Source organism: Chroicocephalus ridibundus, chromosome 1 (genome assembly GCF_963924245.1).
Source record: "Chroicocephalus ridibundus chromosome 1, bChrRid1.1, whole genome shotgun sequence".
Taxonomy (NCBI): domain Eukaryota; kingdom Metazoa; phylum Chordata; class Aves; order Charadriiformes; family Laridae; genus Chroicocephalus; species Chroicocephalus ridibundus.
In genome coordinates this window covers 2400119-2415765 of record NC_086284.1, presented here as the reverse complement: position 1 = coordinate 2415765, position 15647 = coordinate 2400119, and the positions used below count along the sequence as shown (strand labels likewise).

Sequence of the window (15647 nt, the reverse complement as noted above, 5' to 3'; positions counted from 1 at the left end):
CACGGCAATAAATAAATTATTCATCAGTAAAACGTACAGCTAAGTTTTCACTTCGTACATAAAGACAACAACTCTGGTTAGTGCATCTTTGGGAAGATTGACTGTTCTGTGCCTTTCTTTTTGTTGTTCAGTTAATTACACCAGGCCGGTTATTATTCTGGGTCCCATGAAAGATCGGATCAACGATGATTTGATATCTGAATTCCCTGATAAGTTTGGGTCGTGTGTACCACGTAAGTATGATTTTACTCCTTGTTGTGCAGCTGAGTGGGCTGTATCCCCTGGTGCCACACATCAAGTGAACTGCTGTGAATGCAGCATCCGGGAGCTATATGGAGTTGAGTTTCTCAAAAGCCATTTTTCCATTGGACAAAAAAGGGGAAAGGAACAAACTAAAAAAGATTATGAAGGTCTGGAGAGAATTTCTCAAAAGAATCGTCTCAAAAGCTGCAGTATTTTTTTAAAGGAGCCTTCTAGCCACTAACTCAACTTACTCTTCAATTAAGCTGCGGTTTCTTAAATAAGATAAAAGTTTGAAATAGTGATAAAATGCAAAATGTTTCAACTCAATTGCACAGCATCCATCAGTAAAAAATACACAGTAATCTGTGATTTTTGTGAGATCTAGGCTGTCTAATCCAAAAGCAATATTGGACCCTAAATGAAGCAGAGTGTTTGTATCTTGGATCATTAGAACTTGCTGAGTGTTTCTTTCAGACCCTGATTGCAGCCTTACTTCAACTTAAACTGTTGTCTCTGCAAATACACCAGCTTAAAACTACTAGAGATGAGATCAGAATCAGGCTTATAATCAAGGCTAAATTAAATTAATGAGATCTTTTTGTCATTGTAATAGGACTAGATTTACAATCTGGAATGCATTTTGTATTTGGGGTTTGTATTTGTATTTGGGATCCTGCTGAAAAAAAAAATGGAGTTCTGGGAAATCCTAATTTTATGTTAGCCTGTAAGTATTGATTGCAGGTAAACATCAGAAGGTATTACTTTGAAAAGACAGCTTTATTGTCATAACTCCATTGAAAACGCTATGTAGTAGCCAAAGATCTGCTCCCAGACGTAAAGCACCTCCGCTTACAGCAGACCCAGCATTATCCACCGAGCGAACCTTAACTGCAGCATTTTGTGCACGAAATGTTTTTACCGACTTCTTGGTCTTCTGTCTTTTGTTTCATGCAGATACCACACGGCCAAAGCGTGACTATGAAGTGGATGGGAGAGATTATCATTTTGTCATTTCAAGGGAACAAATGGAAAAAGATATCCAAGAGCACAAATTTATAGAAGCTGGGCAGTACAATGATAATTTATATGGAACTAGTGTCCAGTCTGTGAGATTCGTGGCAGAAAGGGTAAGTTGGCACTAAGTTTATTGACCATGCAACATGACCTGTTTTGTTTCCCCGTTGTATCTCAGAAATGATTCTTCTGCCAAAAAATATAAAATATCTGCGAAACGGCATCCTAATATTTATAGACGTTATAACGACTCCACAAGTGGAGTCTCTGACTTTGGCAACATCCTTGGCACTTTTTGTACCTGGATGTAGTGCCATCGATTCACACACTTGACACAGCGCCTCAAGTACGCCCCAAAACAGCCTTCCCTCTTCCCTCTGTAAGACAAGTAAATAAACTTATCTCACTTTCACAGAGGGGAAAGAACGAAGCACAGAAAGATTAAATTACTTGCCTCAGGTGACACTGGGAGTCCTTGACACAAACAAGAACTGAATTAACCAGTAAGAATATAGACATCCTATTACTTTTATCAACTGATTTTCCTCATCTCTGAAGAAAATCGTCTCCCCCCTGCAAAGATCATCCAAGTAAAAATAAAAACCAAATTTTTCCCTATATCTCCAGTGTATATTTTATATCAGCATCAAAGCAAAGGAAAGGGCGCGGAGGAGTGGAGCGCATGCCCTGGGGTCCCCCTTCCCTGGTGTGCCAGTAATGGCCCCATCCCAGCGCACTGTGTCACAGAATCATTTCCCGTCTTTGGGCTGATCTGCAGCAAACTCTGCAAAAATAAACACATCCTCAACTCTTTCCAACAGGGCAAGCACTGTATACTCGATGTGTCAGGAAATGCTATCAAACGACTACAAGTTGCACAACTCTATCCCATCGCTATCTTCATTAAGCCTAAATCGTGGGAGCCTCTGATGTAAGTATAAACTCCTTAAAGCATTTTCAGGGTAGAGTCCCAAGTGGCACAACACAGGTCTTGAGTCTACGTTTTGCCTGTCCTCTAAAATCAGTAATAACAAGAGGAAATGGGAACAGTAGAAACTTGCTCTCCCTGCCTGCCATCTGCTGTATCCTGGCATCTTAAGGAATGAGCCCATGAGCCAGCAATGTGCCCTTGTGGCCAAAAAGGCCAATGACATCCTGGGGTACATCAAGAAAAGTGTGGCCAGCAGGTGGAGGGAGGTTCATCCTCCCCCTCTGCTCTGCCCTGGGGAGGCCGCACCTGGAGCACTGGGTCCAGTTCTGGGCTCCCCGGTTCAAGAAGGACAGGGAACTGCTGGAAAGGGGACAGCAAAGGGCTACCAAGATGCTGAGGGGACTGGAACAGCTCTCTGATGAAGAAAGGCTGAGGGATTTGGGTCTCTTCAGTCTGGAAAAAAGACGGCTGAGGGAGGACCTTATCAACGCTTATAAATACTGAAAGGGTGGGTGTCAGGACGATGGGGCCAGGCTCTTTTCAGTGGTGCCCGGGGACAGGACAAGAGGTAACAGGCACGAACTTGACCATAGGAAGTTCCACCTCAACATGAGGAGGAACTTCTTTGCTGTGAGGGTGGCAGAGCCCTGGCACAGGCTGCCCAGAGAGGTGGTGGAGTCTCCGTCTCTGGAGACATTCCAACCCCGCCTGGAGGCGTTCCTGTGCCACCTGCTCTGGGTGACCCTGCTCTGGCAGGGGGTGGGACTGGGTGATCTCCAGAGGGCCCTTCCAACCCCTACTATCCTGTGATTCTGTGATTCTGTGAACCTCTCACACTGGGACATGTGGGTTTACATGCTGGACTATGAAGGACCCCCTGCCAGTGCTCAGTGTACTCGTTCCAACCTCAGCAGCAAGTTCACCAAGGACTCATTGTGGTATGGCTTGTTCCATCCAGCCCTTGGTGCTCCTGCGGTGTAGAGTCTGGTCACAGAGTGAACCAGAGGGTAAACCTGTGTCAGATTTGCAGTGTGTGCCCCTTTCTTTATTTACGTGAAGGTTTGTAAGAGGGTAGGCGGGGACCCACGGGACTGGAGACGGGCAAATGTAACACTTGGAGAAGGAAAGAGAAGGCACCAACTTCATGCTGTCACCTGGCAACCTAATTTCAATACTCAGAAAACTCTGGGATCCAGGGAACAGTTAAGCAACTCAAATATAATAACTGAGAGGATAAAAAGGTTCTAAGAAGCAGCCAATGTGTGCACATCAAGAGCAAATCAATCTTATTTCCTTCTTTCATGAAATGGGTACAAATAATTTTATTGCCTCTTAATTTTTATTCTGGCTCCATGGGACATTCTCAGTAGCAGCTTAGGGAAATACGGTCCAGAGGGAATCACCGGAGGCCATGTGCACAACCATACTCAGTCGTTGAAAATGGCACTGTTCAACTGGGAGGGTAACAGAAATCCTGCAAGGGTATTTCCTGAGCTCTGCCCCTATTTGGGACTACTTGTTATTTTCATGAATTACTTGAATGATGAATTGGGCAATACTTTTGCAAAGTTTGTGAACAAGTCAAGGCTGAGTGAGGTGGCAAGCACTTTGGAGGGTAAGATTAAAACTCAATGTAAAATCAGTAAGATGAAATTCAGCACAGACAAAGGGGAGAAAATGAAATGCACGAGCACAAGCAGGGAATAATTAAGCTATAGCACTGCAGAAAAGCATCTGGCGGTCGGGATGGATCACAGAGGAGTATGAATGGATGGATAATGCAGTTGCGAAAAAGGAAACTGCCACTGTGGGCTGTGTTAACATCAGTGTTGTGTAAGGACACAACAGACAGTTATTTTGTTTTACTGGGTATGGATGAGGCCTCAGCTGGAGCGCTGGCCGGGTTCTGGGTACCACCCTGGAAGTGGGGGAGGAACGGGGGTTGCCTAGTGTCAAGGAGAGAAGACTGAGGAGGAAATATGGAAGTGATCTTCATACCGATTAAAGCTCAGGATAAAATACATTGTGATGAATTGTTTTCCATGTACAAGCTTCCATGTAACAAGAGTTATCAGCTTAATTTGCTGTGATAGGAACAAAATTTTGAACTCCGTGCTTTCCCCTCACCAAAGACTCTGCAAATGCCAGGTGATGCCATAAGTACCTGCTACACAGCTAAAATGTAGGCATCCCCCCTCCTGTGACAGAGGCGTATCTGGTTACGGTGACGGTGTGCCCACAACCATTGGGTGACAGAGCTGGAGAATGCTAACACGCCCCGTCCCATGGATGTGCATCCTCCCTGGCCCCGCATTTGGTGATAAGGTCCAGCCACATTACAGGGAATGACGCGCAGTATGTGGTACTTGCACAGCCCCATCCTGACCAAAGCCATCTCGGGTTGGATGACTTCTTGACATTTCTTCCAGCCCTACAATTCAATTATATTCTGATTATGTTGCTGTATAGAAGGGGAAGAGTAGTCTGATAGCCTGCCTTCTGCATTGATTCTTTTAAGATAGATCTTGACCTACAGTTTTCCCATCCAGAATGTGTTTCCGTTATTTGTTTAATGCTGACATTGCATCTGGAGTTATTTGGGAAAAAAAAAAAGAAAAAGTAAATAAAAGTGGCCCTTACGCTGAAAAATACATTAGGCAGAACTAGAAATGTGGTAATAACAAAAAGGCTTCATTGATTTGATATAAGAACAACAAATCCTTGAACAGAATGACTGAAAACTGTTATAAGGACGCAAAATATTATGACAACCATCCTGTTATTAAACCAAAGCAATGCTAATATTTCACATAGGACAAAACAAGTTCTGCAGAGTTAGCAGAATTTTCCTTACTGATATAAATCAAAAGTAAGCTATTCTTCACTCTCCAAATCTAAACTTGTGTTGACAGTATGGTAGGGACAAACCAAGTGAAATCCATTATATGACTGTGAATTCCTTGTTCTGCAAATACCCTGTGGAAGACACCCTTAATTAGAAATCCAAACTTCTGTGGGACAGCAAAAATCCTTATATATCAGTACTAGTTTGTGACTTTTTGCAGTAATATGGCTTATATAAATAAATTATGTAAACACAATACAACTCATAAAAAAAAAGAGAAAAATGTAATGAATTCAGGCATTCTAAATTAGCTTATCCCCTGCAGCCTGCTCTCCACAAGTAATCTTTTTAATCGAGTTAATCTATCTAATGTGTATTTTATATCAAACAGTACCCAAAATTAGTTTCTAACAGAAATGAGAACTCTTAATGTTAACAGTATCATTCTTTCTAAAGAATTATCTTGAGAATAATGACATAATTCTGAGCCCTTTGCTTGCGAAAATCATTTATTTTATTTAGTAATGCAGCTAAATCACTCGGAGTCTGGCTAAACAAATACACAGTCTGGCATAAGCGGTAGCGAGTTGTAGAGTGTGCATAGATGAGTGGATATAACACATTTCCAATAGATACTATTATTTTAGTATGGAAAAGCTTAACATGGTAAAGCAGTGCTCTGTGGGAACAGAAAGAGGACATTTTTATGACAGCATAACTGTGTTCACTGAGTCTTTTTATGTATGTTACTACTACAGCACAAAAATTATAAGTTTATCTGCAGTAACTGTTACTCCGGTTCATACAAATGAGTGGAAAGTTAGCATAATAGCAAAATAAAACCATAAAAGACAAAAAAAAAAAAGGGCTACTCAGAAGATCCAGAGAAAGAAAGTCAAAAGATTTAACTTGCAGCAAAATTAGCACTTAAAGTCTAATTCTCATTTACACATATGGTCCTCTGCACCCGTCCGACAGCGAAGGTAAGAAGAGTGAAGGGAGCACTGCACTTGAAACCTGATTGTTGCCGGTTCTCTGGAAATATGCTGGTACCACTAATCACCACAGCAACAGAAAACCATAAGGCACCAGTGGGTGTAACAGCAACCAGAACACATGGCCTGAGCGGGATGTCTCCTGAGGCTGTTTTCTTCAATTACATTCAGTCCTGGCAAACAAATTGCTGTAAACAAACTGCTCCATCATCCTTCCTCCCTCCCTCCCTCCCTCCCTCCCTCTTTTCCTCCCTCCCTCCCTCCCTCCCTCTTTTCCTTCTTCCCTCCCTCCCTCCCTCCCTCCCTCCCTCCCTTCTTCCCTCCCTCCCTCCCTCCCTTCCTTCCTTCCTTCCTTCCTTCCTTCCTTCCTTCCTTCCTTCCTTCCTTCCTTCCTTCCTTCCTTCCTTCCTCCCTCCCTCCCTCCCTCCCTCCCTCCCTCCCTTCTTCCCTCCCTCCCTCCCTTCCTTCCTTCCTTCCTTCCTTCCTTCCTTCCTTCCTTCCTTCCTTCCTTCCTTCCTTCCTTCCTTCCTTCCTTCCTTCCTTCCTTCCTTCCTTCCCCCCTTCCTTCCTTCCCCCCTTCCTTTCCCACCCTTGCATGATTCCACCTCACAGGTTCAATCCCAGAGGCATCCCTGTTGGTACCTCTCAATCAGTCTCTCTCTAGAAGAAGGACCATGGTGGGATCATGGGGAGGAGAGCTGGAAGCAGTGAAGAGCCTGCCTGGCTGAACTCTTCACTGGGAGAGGAGGAAAGCACTGGAAAATGTGCCCGGAGGGACAGCTCTTTTCAAGCGTTTGCAGGTGCAGGTCCCTGGCTAGGAAACTAAAATTTAGAAGGGACTACGGTTTGGCAGCACTTTTAATTCATTATGAAAAATGGACATCATGGTCCTCCTCCTTCTCCATCCTCTCTCCTGAAGGCACAGGGTGGGCAGAGGCAGGAGTACAACCAGCACAGTTTTATACCCCAGGCAAAGCTGAATATGTAATGCAGATTTCTACTTCTTTCAAAGTACTTACTATTTAAAATGATTTTTTGTGTTTTTATTTGTATTTTCTCCTCTGATATTCAAAGATCTTGAGGAATACTTCTCAGAAATTTACCACAAATAGATCTAGGAGGAGGAAGCTGTTAGCACTAGAACATTGGTAGAGTGTCCTTAAGACCAAAATGTTAAGTTTGCATAAGAATTTGCAATGGTGTGTCTCACTTCAAGACCGAGTTTTGGTTCAGACACCTAAAGATACGTTCAAGAAGGCGTACCTGATGAGTAGCCCACCTGAACTCAATTAGATAGCAATCTTTCCAATAAACAGAACTAGTAGTATTACAAATTTAGCAGCAAGACACAGATTGGCATGTATTAAACCTGTTTATATAATCCACAAACAACTGTCATCAATTTTTAAAGAAATCTTTCTCATCCTTCATTTTATGAACCTGCTTTCTGCATTGCATTAGTACCTCCAGAGAGATTTTTCTAAGCAATGTTCCCAGGTCTATGGTTAGTTATATAGATAGACAGCTTTAAGCCTTTTCTAAAAATACCTTTTTACATCCTGGAAACCTTACAGGATGTTTTTCAGAAGGCAGGTAGGAGTTAGCTGTAGCAAGTTCATTCTGTTGTGCACTTCATAGATCATTTTTTTCATGCACCATCATGCACCTAATTTCCTACATGCATCACCCATGGCATTAAATCAGATTTCTGTAGAACACAAGACGCACCCTTCTCTTGCTTTCCTAGTTTTCTCAGAAAATTTCCATCGTGTTTTAAGAAAAATTAATCTATGCTGTGAAAAAATGCTAGAACAAGCAAACTCTTTTTATTATTGCTAATTAACTTGGATATCTGCAGGCATATATGTGTAAGGCAGTGGATGAGTATGCGCTTGATTCTTTTCAAGGACAGAGTGGAATTAAAAGCTGAGCGTGCACGGGCAAGTCAATTCATTTCTTGAAGTTATTAAATAATACCTCTGTTGAAACAGAAATGCTCCATCAAATAACGAAATATTGGCAATAACAGAATGTTAGTGACACTGCCTATGTTTTTACGTTTGTTGGTACCCTATACATTTTAGAATCTGTAAGTCACCCTTGACTAGGAATCTATCTTGTTAATCAGAAAGGACTGGAACAGAGAACATAAATAAATAACTCAGTTTGGTTTCTCATGTTATCTGGAATTCTTGCCCCCACCTGAACCAAGAAGTCTCCCTGGAAGACATGCTGAGTCCTTCTGGGGCATCCCTACAGGGTTTACAATGACTCTGGCAATCCTTCCACAGGGTCAGGAGTCTCAGTGTGCCGAATCCTGCCTTTAATCTTGATTTCACTTCCATAGCCCCAGCCTCAGTCAAAACCCGGCTTCTGTTTCAGCAGTTTGGACAACCTTATTCAGCTGAGACAGCCAGCTGTGGGCCTGGGAGGTGGAGTGCTCTGAGTCTCAGACCTTGAGACCTTCTGGCTCCCAGATTTGCCCGTGGCTTCCTGATGCCACAAGTCCATCTCAGTTGGCAGTTACCAGGTTTGGGCCTCATATTTTGTTTGGGAATGTGGAGTAGTGAACCCAAAACAATAAATTGCGGGAGAAATGGTAAATAGTCCAGAAATGTAGCTTTATACTGCATAAGAATGAAATTAAATTTAAATTACTGAAACTGTCCATTAAATGATAGAATTTCGCTGCTTGATTCTTGTACCATTCTCAATCCATCTGTTATTCAGTTGAACGTATCTTTTAGAAAGCTCTGCTGGTAAGAAACTTTAAAAGCTCTGCTGGTAAGAAACTAAACTTTTTTATTACTTCCTCTGTGTTTCTAGGGAAATGAACAAACGTCTTACAGAGGAGCAAGCGAAGAAAACCTATGATCGAGCAATTAAATTAGAACAAGAATTTGGAGAATATTTTACAGGTATGTTTTTATTAAAAATATTTTTTCCCAAGATATAGTGTTTTATTGTAAAACAACTGGATCAGCTGCGTCTCTGGCCTATAGTGCATATCGGTATAGTGTGCCCACAGTAAGGACTCCTGGCTGGAGACCATTGTTTATCCGAAATTCAAGAGCAGTTGAGGCGTTAAACTCCTCAAAAGTTTGATGCCCTGAAGGAATAGCTATCCATGAATTTCATTCCCTCCCTGACCCAAAAATGCTCTTAATGAAGTCATATGTATTTGTAGAGACCAAAGAATTCCTCACTAGCTCAAGGCAAGAGCTCAGCTACAGATCATGGGAGGGAAAGAGAAGGGCATCATCTTCCTCACCTGGAAAAGATTTAAGACCTGCTCTCTGGGTCCCAGCATTTCTTTTGGGCAGGTTTAGGAGTTCCCTACTCAGGGGCCTGGTATTTGTGGATAACACTCAGAAGCCCCCAGTTGTCCCTCCACATGCTGCCAGTGAGCATAATCTGAACTGCAGTTCCAGATTTATACTGTGGGGACAAGGAATTTAAAAGTATAGACACTGTGCTGTTGCTTTATCTTCTGTCAACTCGGGCCTGGTCTAGTTAACTTTTGCAGCTGAGAGTGAGTTTATTATAAGCAGGTCAGGAAAAGAATAGTCTTTAAATCTACTGCTACTCACTGCTGAAGTAGCTTCTGAGTGAAATGAAATGTAAAGCTTGACTTGCAACCGTGGGAACTACCGTGCTGCCCTCCCCTAGGACAGAACTGCTAGTTCTCTACACTAACCTAGCTCAGCCTTCTCACTACAAGCAGTGGGATGGGTGTCTGTCAGGGGAAGGTGCCATCGGTTTGAACTTAGTTGCCATCTGCAGGGGCATGACTTTCCCATAATCAACATCACAGTGTGCTGGTGTGGTATTCCTTCTCATTTCATCACTATCTACAAGTACACTGAAAATCTGCTGATGCTGGATGCTGTAGAATATACCAATTAAAGACGTATTGATATGTTTTCTTACTGCAGCTATTGTCCAAGGAGATAGCTTAGAAGATATATATAATCAATGCAAACTTGTAATTGAAGAACAATCTGGGCCTTTCATCTGGATTCCTTCAAAGGAAAAATTATAAATTAGCCACTGCACCTCTGATTACGACGGGAGAATATTTAGAAGAAAACTATAATATACTATTTGGAGGCTTTCCTGTTTTTGTTGCATTTATGTTCTTTGCAGTCAATGTGAATTTTGATGAATGTACAACACAAAGTGTTTGAAGCCATGAAGGACACTGATGGGTCAAAGGGTAGGAACAAAAAGACTTCTACCATATAAAGCAAATCTGTTGTGTGCTCAGAGCACCAGTTGTAGGTATAAACTTTTGACATGGAGACCCTCTGTCAAGGGGAGCTAGCCACCTCCTGTGCCCACGCGGACATTTTGGTAGATTTCAATGGCTGAGCTCAGTGTGTTGATTGCTTTAAAGAGAAGTTCCCGGCTCTTGAACCTCATATAGGGCTTGATCCTGCAAGGCGCTCAGCACTTGACCCCAGTTCCTACACGAGTAGCCCGTTGACTTGGAGTCACTTGTGGTCTTTCCCTACGCCGTTCAGTCCCATCAGTTCCAGTAGGACTATTCATGTGCTCAAAGCTAAGCACAGGCTTAAGCGTTTTGCTAGATCAGGGCCACACGCACCTTGCAAAATCAAGCTCAGAGTACTTGGTCCACTTCCTACTGAAGTCACTGGTGATGCTCTTTGACTTGACTAGGAGGTGGGTCCTATTCTAAGCTTGTCATTGCACATTTGTAGTTGGTACACCTCGACTTTGGTAACTATGCACATCTTTTGATTTCTGAAACCAAGTCAAGCATTTCTTTTTTTCCCCCTTTGGAAACACTATTGCATCAGGAACTAATAACAATATAGTTTATTTTAATGGAGTTTGGGGGTGGGAGAGGATGGAAGCATTTCACATCACACACACACACACACACGTGGACACAAACGCATTCCCATGCAGACACACACATGTATGAGGATTCACAGCACCTATGTTGACAAGGAGGGATACAACTGGGAAAAGCTTTAAAATTTTTGATTGTCTATTTTATCATTTATATTGATAGAAGGCACTTAAAGATGGAATAATTTATAAAAATAAAAATATATTGATGTATAGAAACTAATTTCTATAGGTAAAAATGTTTTTGTGAGATATTTTGTAAAGATTAATTAATTGAAAGATTAAATATTTACACCCTTGTGCGACTGTAAAATGTAAAGAGGACCATCAAGTTGCATTATCCCTTTTCCATAACAGATTCTTTATTATTAACGACAAGCAAGACAATTCCTTAAATTGTAGTTGTCATCTTGTTTTTCTCTCGATTTTATCCTCTCCCTTGCCTCTATTTAATCACGATGAACTCCTGTGGAAAGATCTCTTGAACTGACTGCCCTGTAGGACCCTTTCTGAACACAAAAGGATAATGCATCTTTAAATTGAGGTGGACGATTTCTCAGAAGCAAAATGTCAGTGCTTGAATGCAGTTACTAATTTCTCTCTTGGAGGGAGTCACACTTCACCCCCCAAAATTTTATGATTCTTCCTGTTTCTTTAAAGGAAATACCAAAAGCATTTGATCTTTCCTCTCTTTGCAGGCAGGCAGGTCACCAACTAACTTCTATCTTCAATTCATTTCACAGTCAACAAGGGTCTTAAAAGCAAGAACTGAGGCAATGGACATTTGTGAGGGATTTGGGGAAAGTCTGTGGAGTTGCAGTTTGGGGTGCATGGAAGGGGAGCGGGGGGTATTTTTTTCTCGTCTCACATTGCCCTTCCTTTGTATATTGATGCCATTCTTCACTCTGACACGCGAGGGGACAGCTGCAAGAGATATTATGATGGTAAACTGAATTGCCTTTGCTGCTGCTGGACCAAGTTTTCTATAGAACCCACGCTCTCCTGCCTGCTGTGCCGCAGGAGTGCAGTGCGTGTTAGCTGGTGGCTACGGTAACCCTAATGCTTAAGGACATTTTAAGGGCAAACGCTAAATAGACTCCTTGGTTACTCGTCTATTTGAAGCTTACATTTCTACACCCTGTCAAGCCGACAGGAATATCCAGCCAACCTCCGCGGACAAGCTCCGACGAGCTGGATGTTTGCGATACAGCCACCAGCAGTGACAGGGTTAAAAATAGGGGCATTTTAGTGGCCCTGAGGTGGCCTCTCACTTACTGCCCTGCTACCGTAACTTTGAGAAGTTCACACTTCTTTATCTACTATTTTTCTTGCCTGGCCAGCGCAGATTTACAAACAAGGGTTTCAGTTATGTCTCCAAAAGAGCTTTGTAACCAGAAGGGCTAGAAACATTTTATTTTATTTTTACAAAACATAAATGAACAACGAAAGCTTAAATTTTGGACAATTCTGCAGAAATCCACAGAGTGACCCCAGATCTTTGGAAGCCATGGATTTTTCCATGCTGGCAAAGTGCTATTGCCCCAGGTTGGGAAATAACCCACCAGACCTGAAAAAAACCAAGCATCCTAAAGCAGGAACTTCATTCTAGTTTTCAGCTCTGTTTTTAAGCAATCAATCACATCTGCTTCTTTGTTTCTTAGTTCAGCATGCAGCCTTTTACGGTACTATCCTACTAGTAACTGTTTTGCTTTGTCATGTGCTGTGCTTTATGGTGAACAGTAACACTATGGCTGAGTACAATCAATTTTTCCATCAGTCCTTGGTTACTGTAGTAACATTATTTATTTTTCCCTGTCTGTTGTTTGTGCTTCCAATTTAGAGTTGCCATTGCACTTCCTTCTTTTTTTTTTTTTTTTTTTTTTTTAAATAAAACATATATTTAAAAACAATACACCAAGAGAAGCGGCGAGAGGTCTTATTTCCCTTAGGGCTTGTACTGCCATTTGTTTTGTGCGTTGAAGTTTTGCGTTTCATGTTTTAGCATCCTCAGAGCTGCGGTTCGTTTTTGCCTTGCAGCTGTTCAGATCATACTGGGTGGTAGTGGGAGGAGGAAGAGAAACACAAGATTCATGCAAAATTACATCTGGTGCACAAAAAAGAAAAAAAAAAAAACAAAAAAAAGGTCCAAACTCACAACCCACAGCAGTTGGCGCCTGAGACCATGTTGGTGCTAACACAGCTTAGCGAAATCAGATTCCTTTTCTGTCCATGGAAAAGACTTGCGAGCGTCTAAACATGAGACAAATGCAAACGCTGGACCCTTTAGGAAAAGTGCCGGATCACACCCCTGGTGCTATTTCTCATGTTCTGGCACAGTGTGTAGCACCGTAGGGTCTAAGCAGAACCAAAATTGTCACGGCTTTTTGTCCACCCATGAATGATCATCACGACGACATCTTGCTAGCTTTGTGCAGATGTGCAATACTACAACCTATTTATTTCTCCTGGCCACAAAGCATCTCCCATGCACTGACTCATTGAGAGCTTGCTAACAGGGCTCAGCGGAACGGCACTCTTCGCTGGTCTGACCGTCAACCAGTGAAAGAGCTTCTTTCTTGCTTAATTCCCCCTTCCTACAGAGGTACCCTGTCCACGCTAGCGCTTTGTGATTTCTTTGGTAGTAAAGGCTGTTTCTAGATAAATATTCTGTGATGTAATTGTGTTTGTAGCTAGCATGGTTTGACGCTCCGGTGTGGATAGGGTCCTAGGAACCACCCTGTGAAAGTCAAGGATAAGAAATCTCTTCGTTGCACTGAAATGTCAAATCCTCATCCTGGAGAGCAGTGTGGAACCTGAGCTAATAACCACTACGAGCCAGCGACAGTGTCCTAGTTATACAACGTCCATCTACCTATTTACAGTAGTTTTCTATGGAGAAATTGTTGGTGTTACGCCTTCACTGTTACTTGCCCATCAGCACTCGGTCAAATCGGTTCTTTTTTTCGGTTTTCTTATATTTTAACTTTTGTTTTTCAAATTGTATCCCTGACCAGAGGACTCAGTGAGTGACAACACATGAGGATGTTTGTAGGAAAAACAGTGTAGATGAAAAAAGTCTCAATCTTCTTTTTAAGCTGCAGATTTGAAGCCATAATATCTGCCGTGTTCACAGAAAGTGGTCTTTTATCCTTCACAGCTTTTAATCTCAGCATTTTTTCTCTTGGACATTTTGTCTGCCATGTTATGCATGCGGTTCACTGTTCAACTGCATTCATGTGCTCAAGCTCATGCCTTGGTGGAATAAATGTATTTTCCTATTCCATTAAAAATTAGACATCTTGTCAATTAGTTCAGAAGTAAGAATGAGATCACCATTGTGTTAAAAAAAAAAAAAGATTCCCATTTTAGGGCACAAATCAGCATCAACGCTAACAGCGAATAACATCTGAAATCCATTCAGCATATAGCTAGCCTAGATCCTCAGCCGGTGTAAATCACTGTCACTCCATTGATTTCACAGAATCACAGAATGGTTTGGGTTGGAAGGGACCTTTAGAGAGCATCGAGTCCAGCCCCCCTGCAGTGAGCAGGGACATCAGTGGAGTCCATCCCATTTACACCGCCTGAAGTTGCCCTTTCGTTCTCCCCACTACACTGATCTTTCAGCATTACTGTAAAACACCAAGGCCACGTGATTAAAGAGCAGCTCAGCACTTGCCATCATTATTTACTGCTTGTATTACTGTAGCACCCAGAGGGCCAAGTCATGGAGCAAGATTCTTTTGAGGTAGGTGCTGTGAAATTGCTGAACAAAAAGACACCCCATGGGCCAAATGCTGTGGCCGGATTTTCAGAAGGCTTCAGCCCCACCGACATCTCGCCAAAAGCAATAGGAACCACTACCCCCTTTGGCCCTTTTGAGACTCTGTCGTTAAGGTGAGCAGTGTGAGACGCAATTTATCATCCCTCATGCCGCGTTAGCAGCTTACGCCATCTGGCCCTGACCTACAGCGCAGGTACCTCGCCCTGGTGTAAAACAGCATTTCTGGGGATGCAGCCAGCATCCTAGGCAAGATCTTTTTCAGGGGAAAAAAAGGCAAAAAGAAAAAAAAAAAAAGGCAAAAAAAAAAAAGGCAACACTGTTGGCTCTTAGTGGGATAGCAACCTTTTAATTTGTGTTCCTAAATTTGAATCGGCCAGTCCGAATTTCCGAGTGCAGGCTCCATCCGGCACGCTGGCCGGCGCGCGTCTCTTCAGCAGGATGTTCCTCAGCCCAGCTGTAGTGTGGGGTACTCAGAATCTGAACTGGAGTTTACAAAATACCCTGTCCAGCTTACACTCCTGTTATGTGTAAATACTCTGCGCATCCATTCCATTTGTGTAAAGAATAAAGCACACACAATTATAAAAATTAAGATGTATATTTCATACTAGCTGTGTCCTTGCTTATTTATTCCAGTCCAAGCTCTCAGCTGTGGTTCAGTTGTAAATGCTTGATAGAGTGTTTATAAATATGTCATGAATTTTATTATAAAATATTAATATTAAAGCATTTTTACACTTTATAGCAAATGGCTTCTTCACAAGGCATAATTTGTCTTTTTTCCTTAAAGCAGAATAGTAAGAGAATGAATATGCTCTTAATATGTCTCGAGACACTATCACAACTATCACACAAGACAGACGCAAGTGTGGAAAGGGGATGGTGGTTTCAAAAATGACTGAGGATACCGAAACTTTTTTCTTTCTTGCACTTTTTTTCTTTTTGACTTCACACTGACAT

General features: G+C 42.2%; 1 protein-coding gene across 26 annotated transcripts in view; it reads left to right on the top strand.

Moving 5' to 3' along the window:
• The window catches only part of DLG2 (discs large MAGUK scaffold protein 2), a 1060606-nt gene extending 1045312 nt beyond the window's left edge, over positions 1 to 15294 (top strand). For all 26 annotated transcript variants that reach the window (XM_063325909.1, XM_063325871.1, XM_063325941.1 and 23 more), the window contains 5 exons: positions 132 to 233; positions 1198 to 1370; positions 2079 to 2188; positions 8855 to 8946; positions 9964 to 15294. In XM_063325909.1, the coding sequence (XP_063181979.1) occupies positions 132 to 233; positions 1198 to 1370; positions 2079 to 2188; positions 8855 to 8946; positions 9964 to 10070 (584 nt within the window). In that variant the 3' untranslated portion in view covers positions 10071 to 15294. The remainder of the gene's footprint in view (positions 1 to 131; positions 234 to 1197; positions 1371 to 2078; positions 2189 to 8854; positions 8947 to 9963) is intronic.
• The last annotated feature ends 353 nt before the right edge of the window (positions 15295 to 15647 follow it).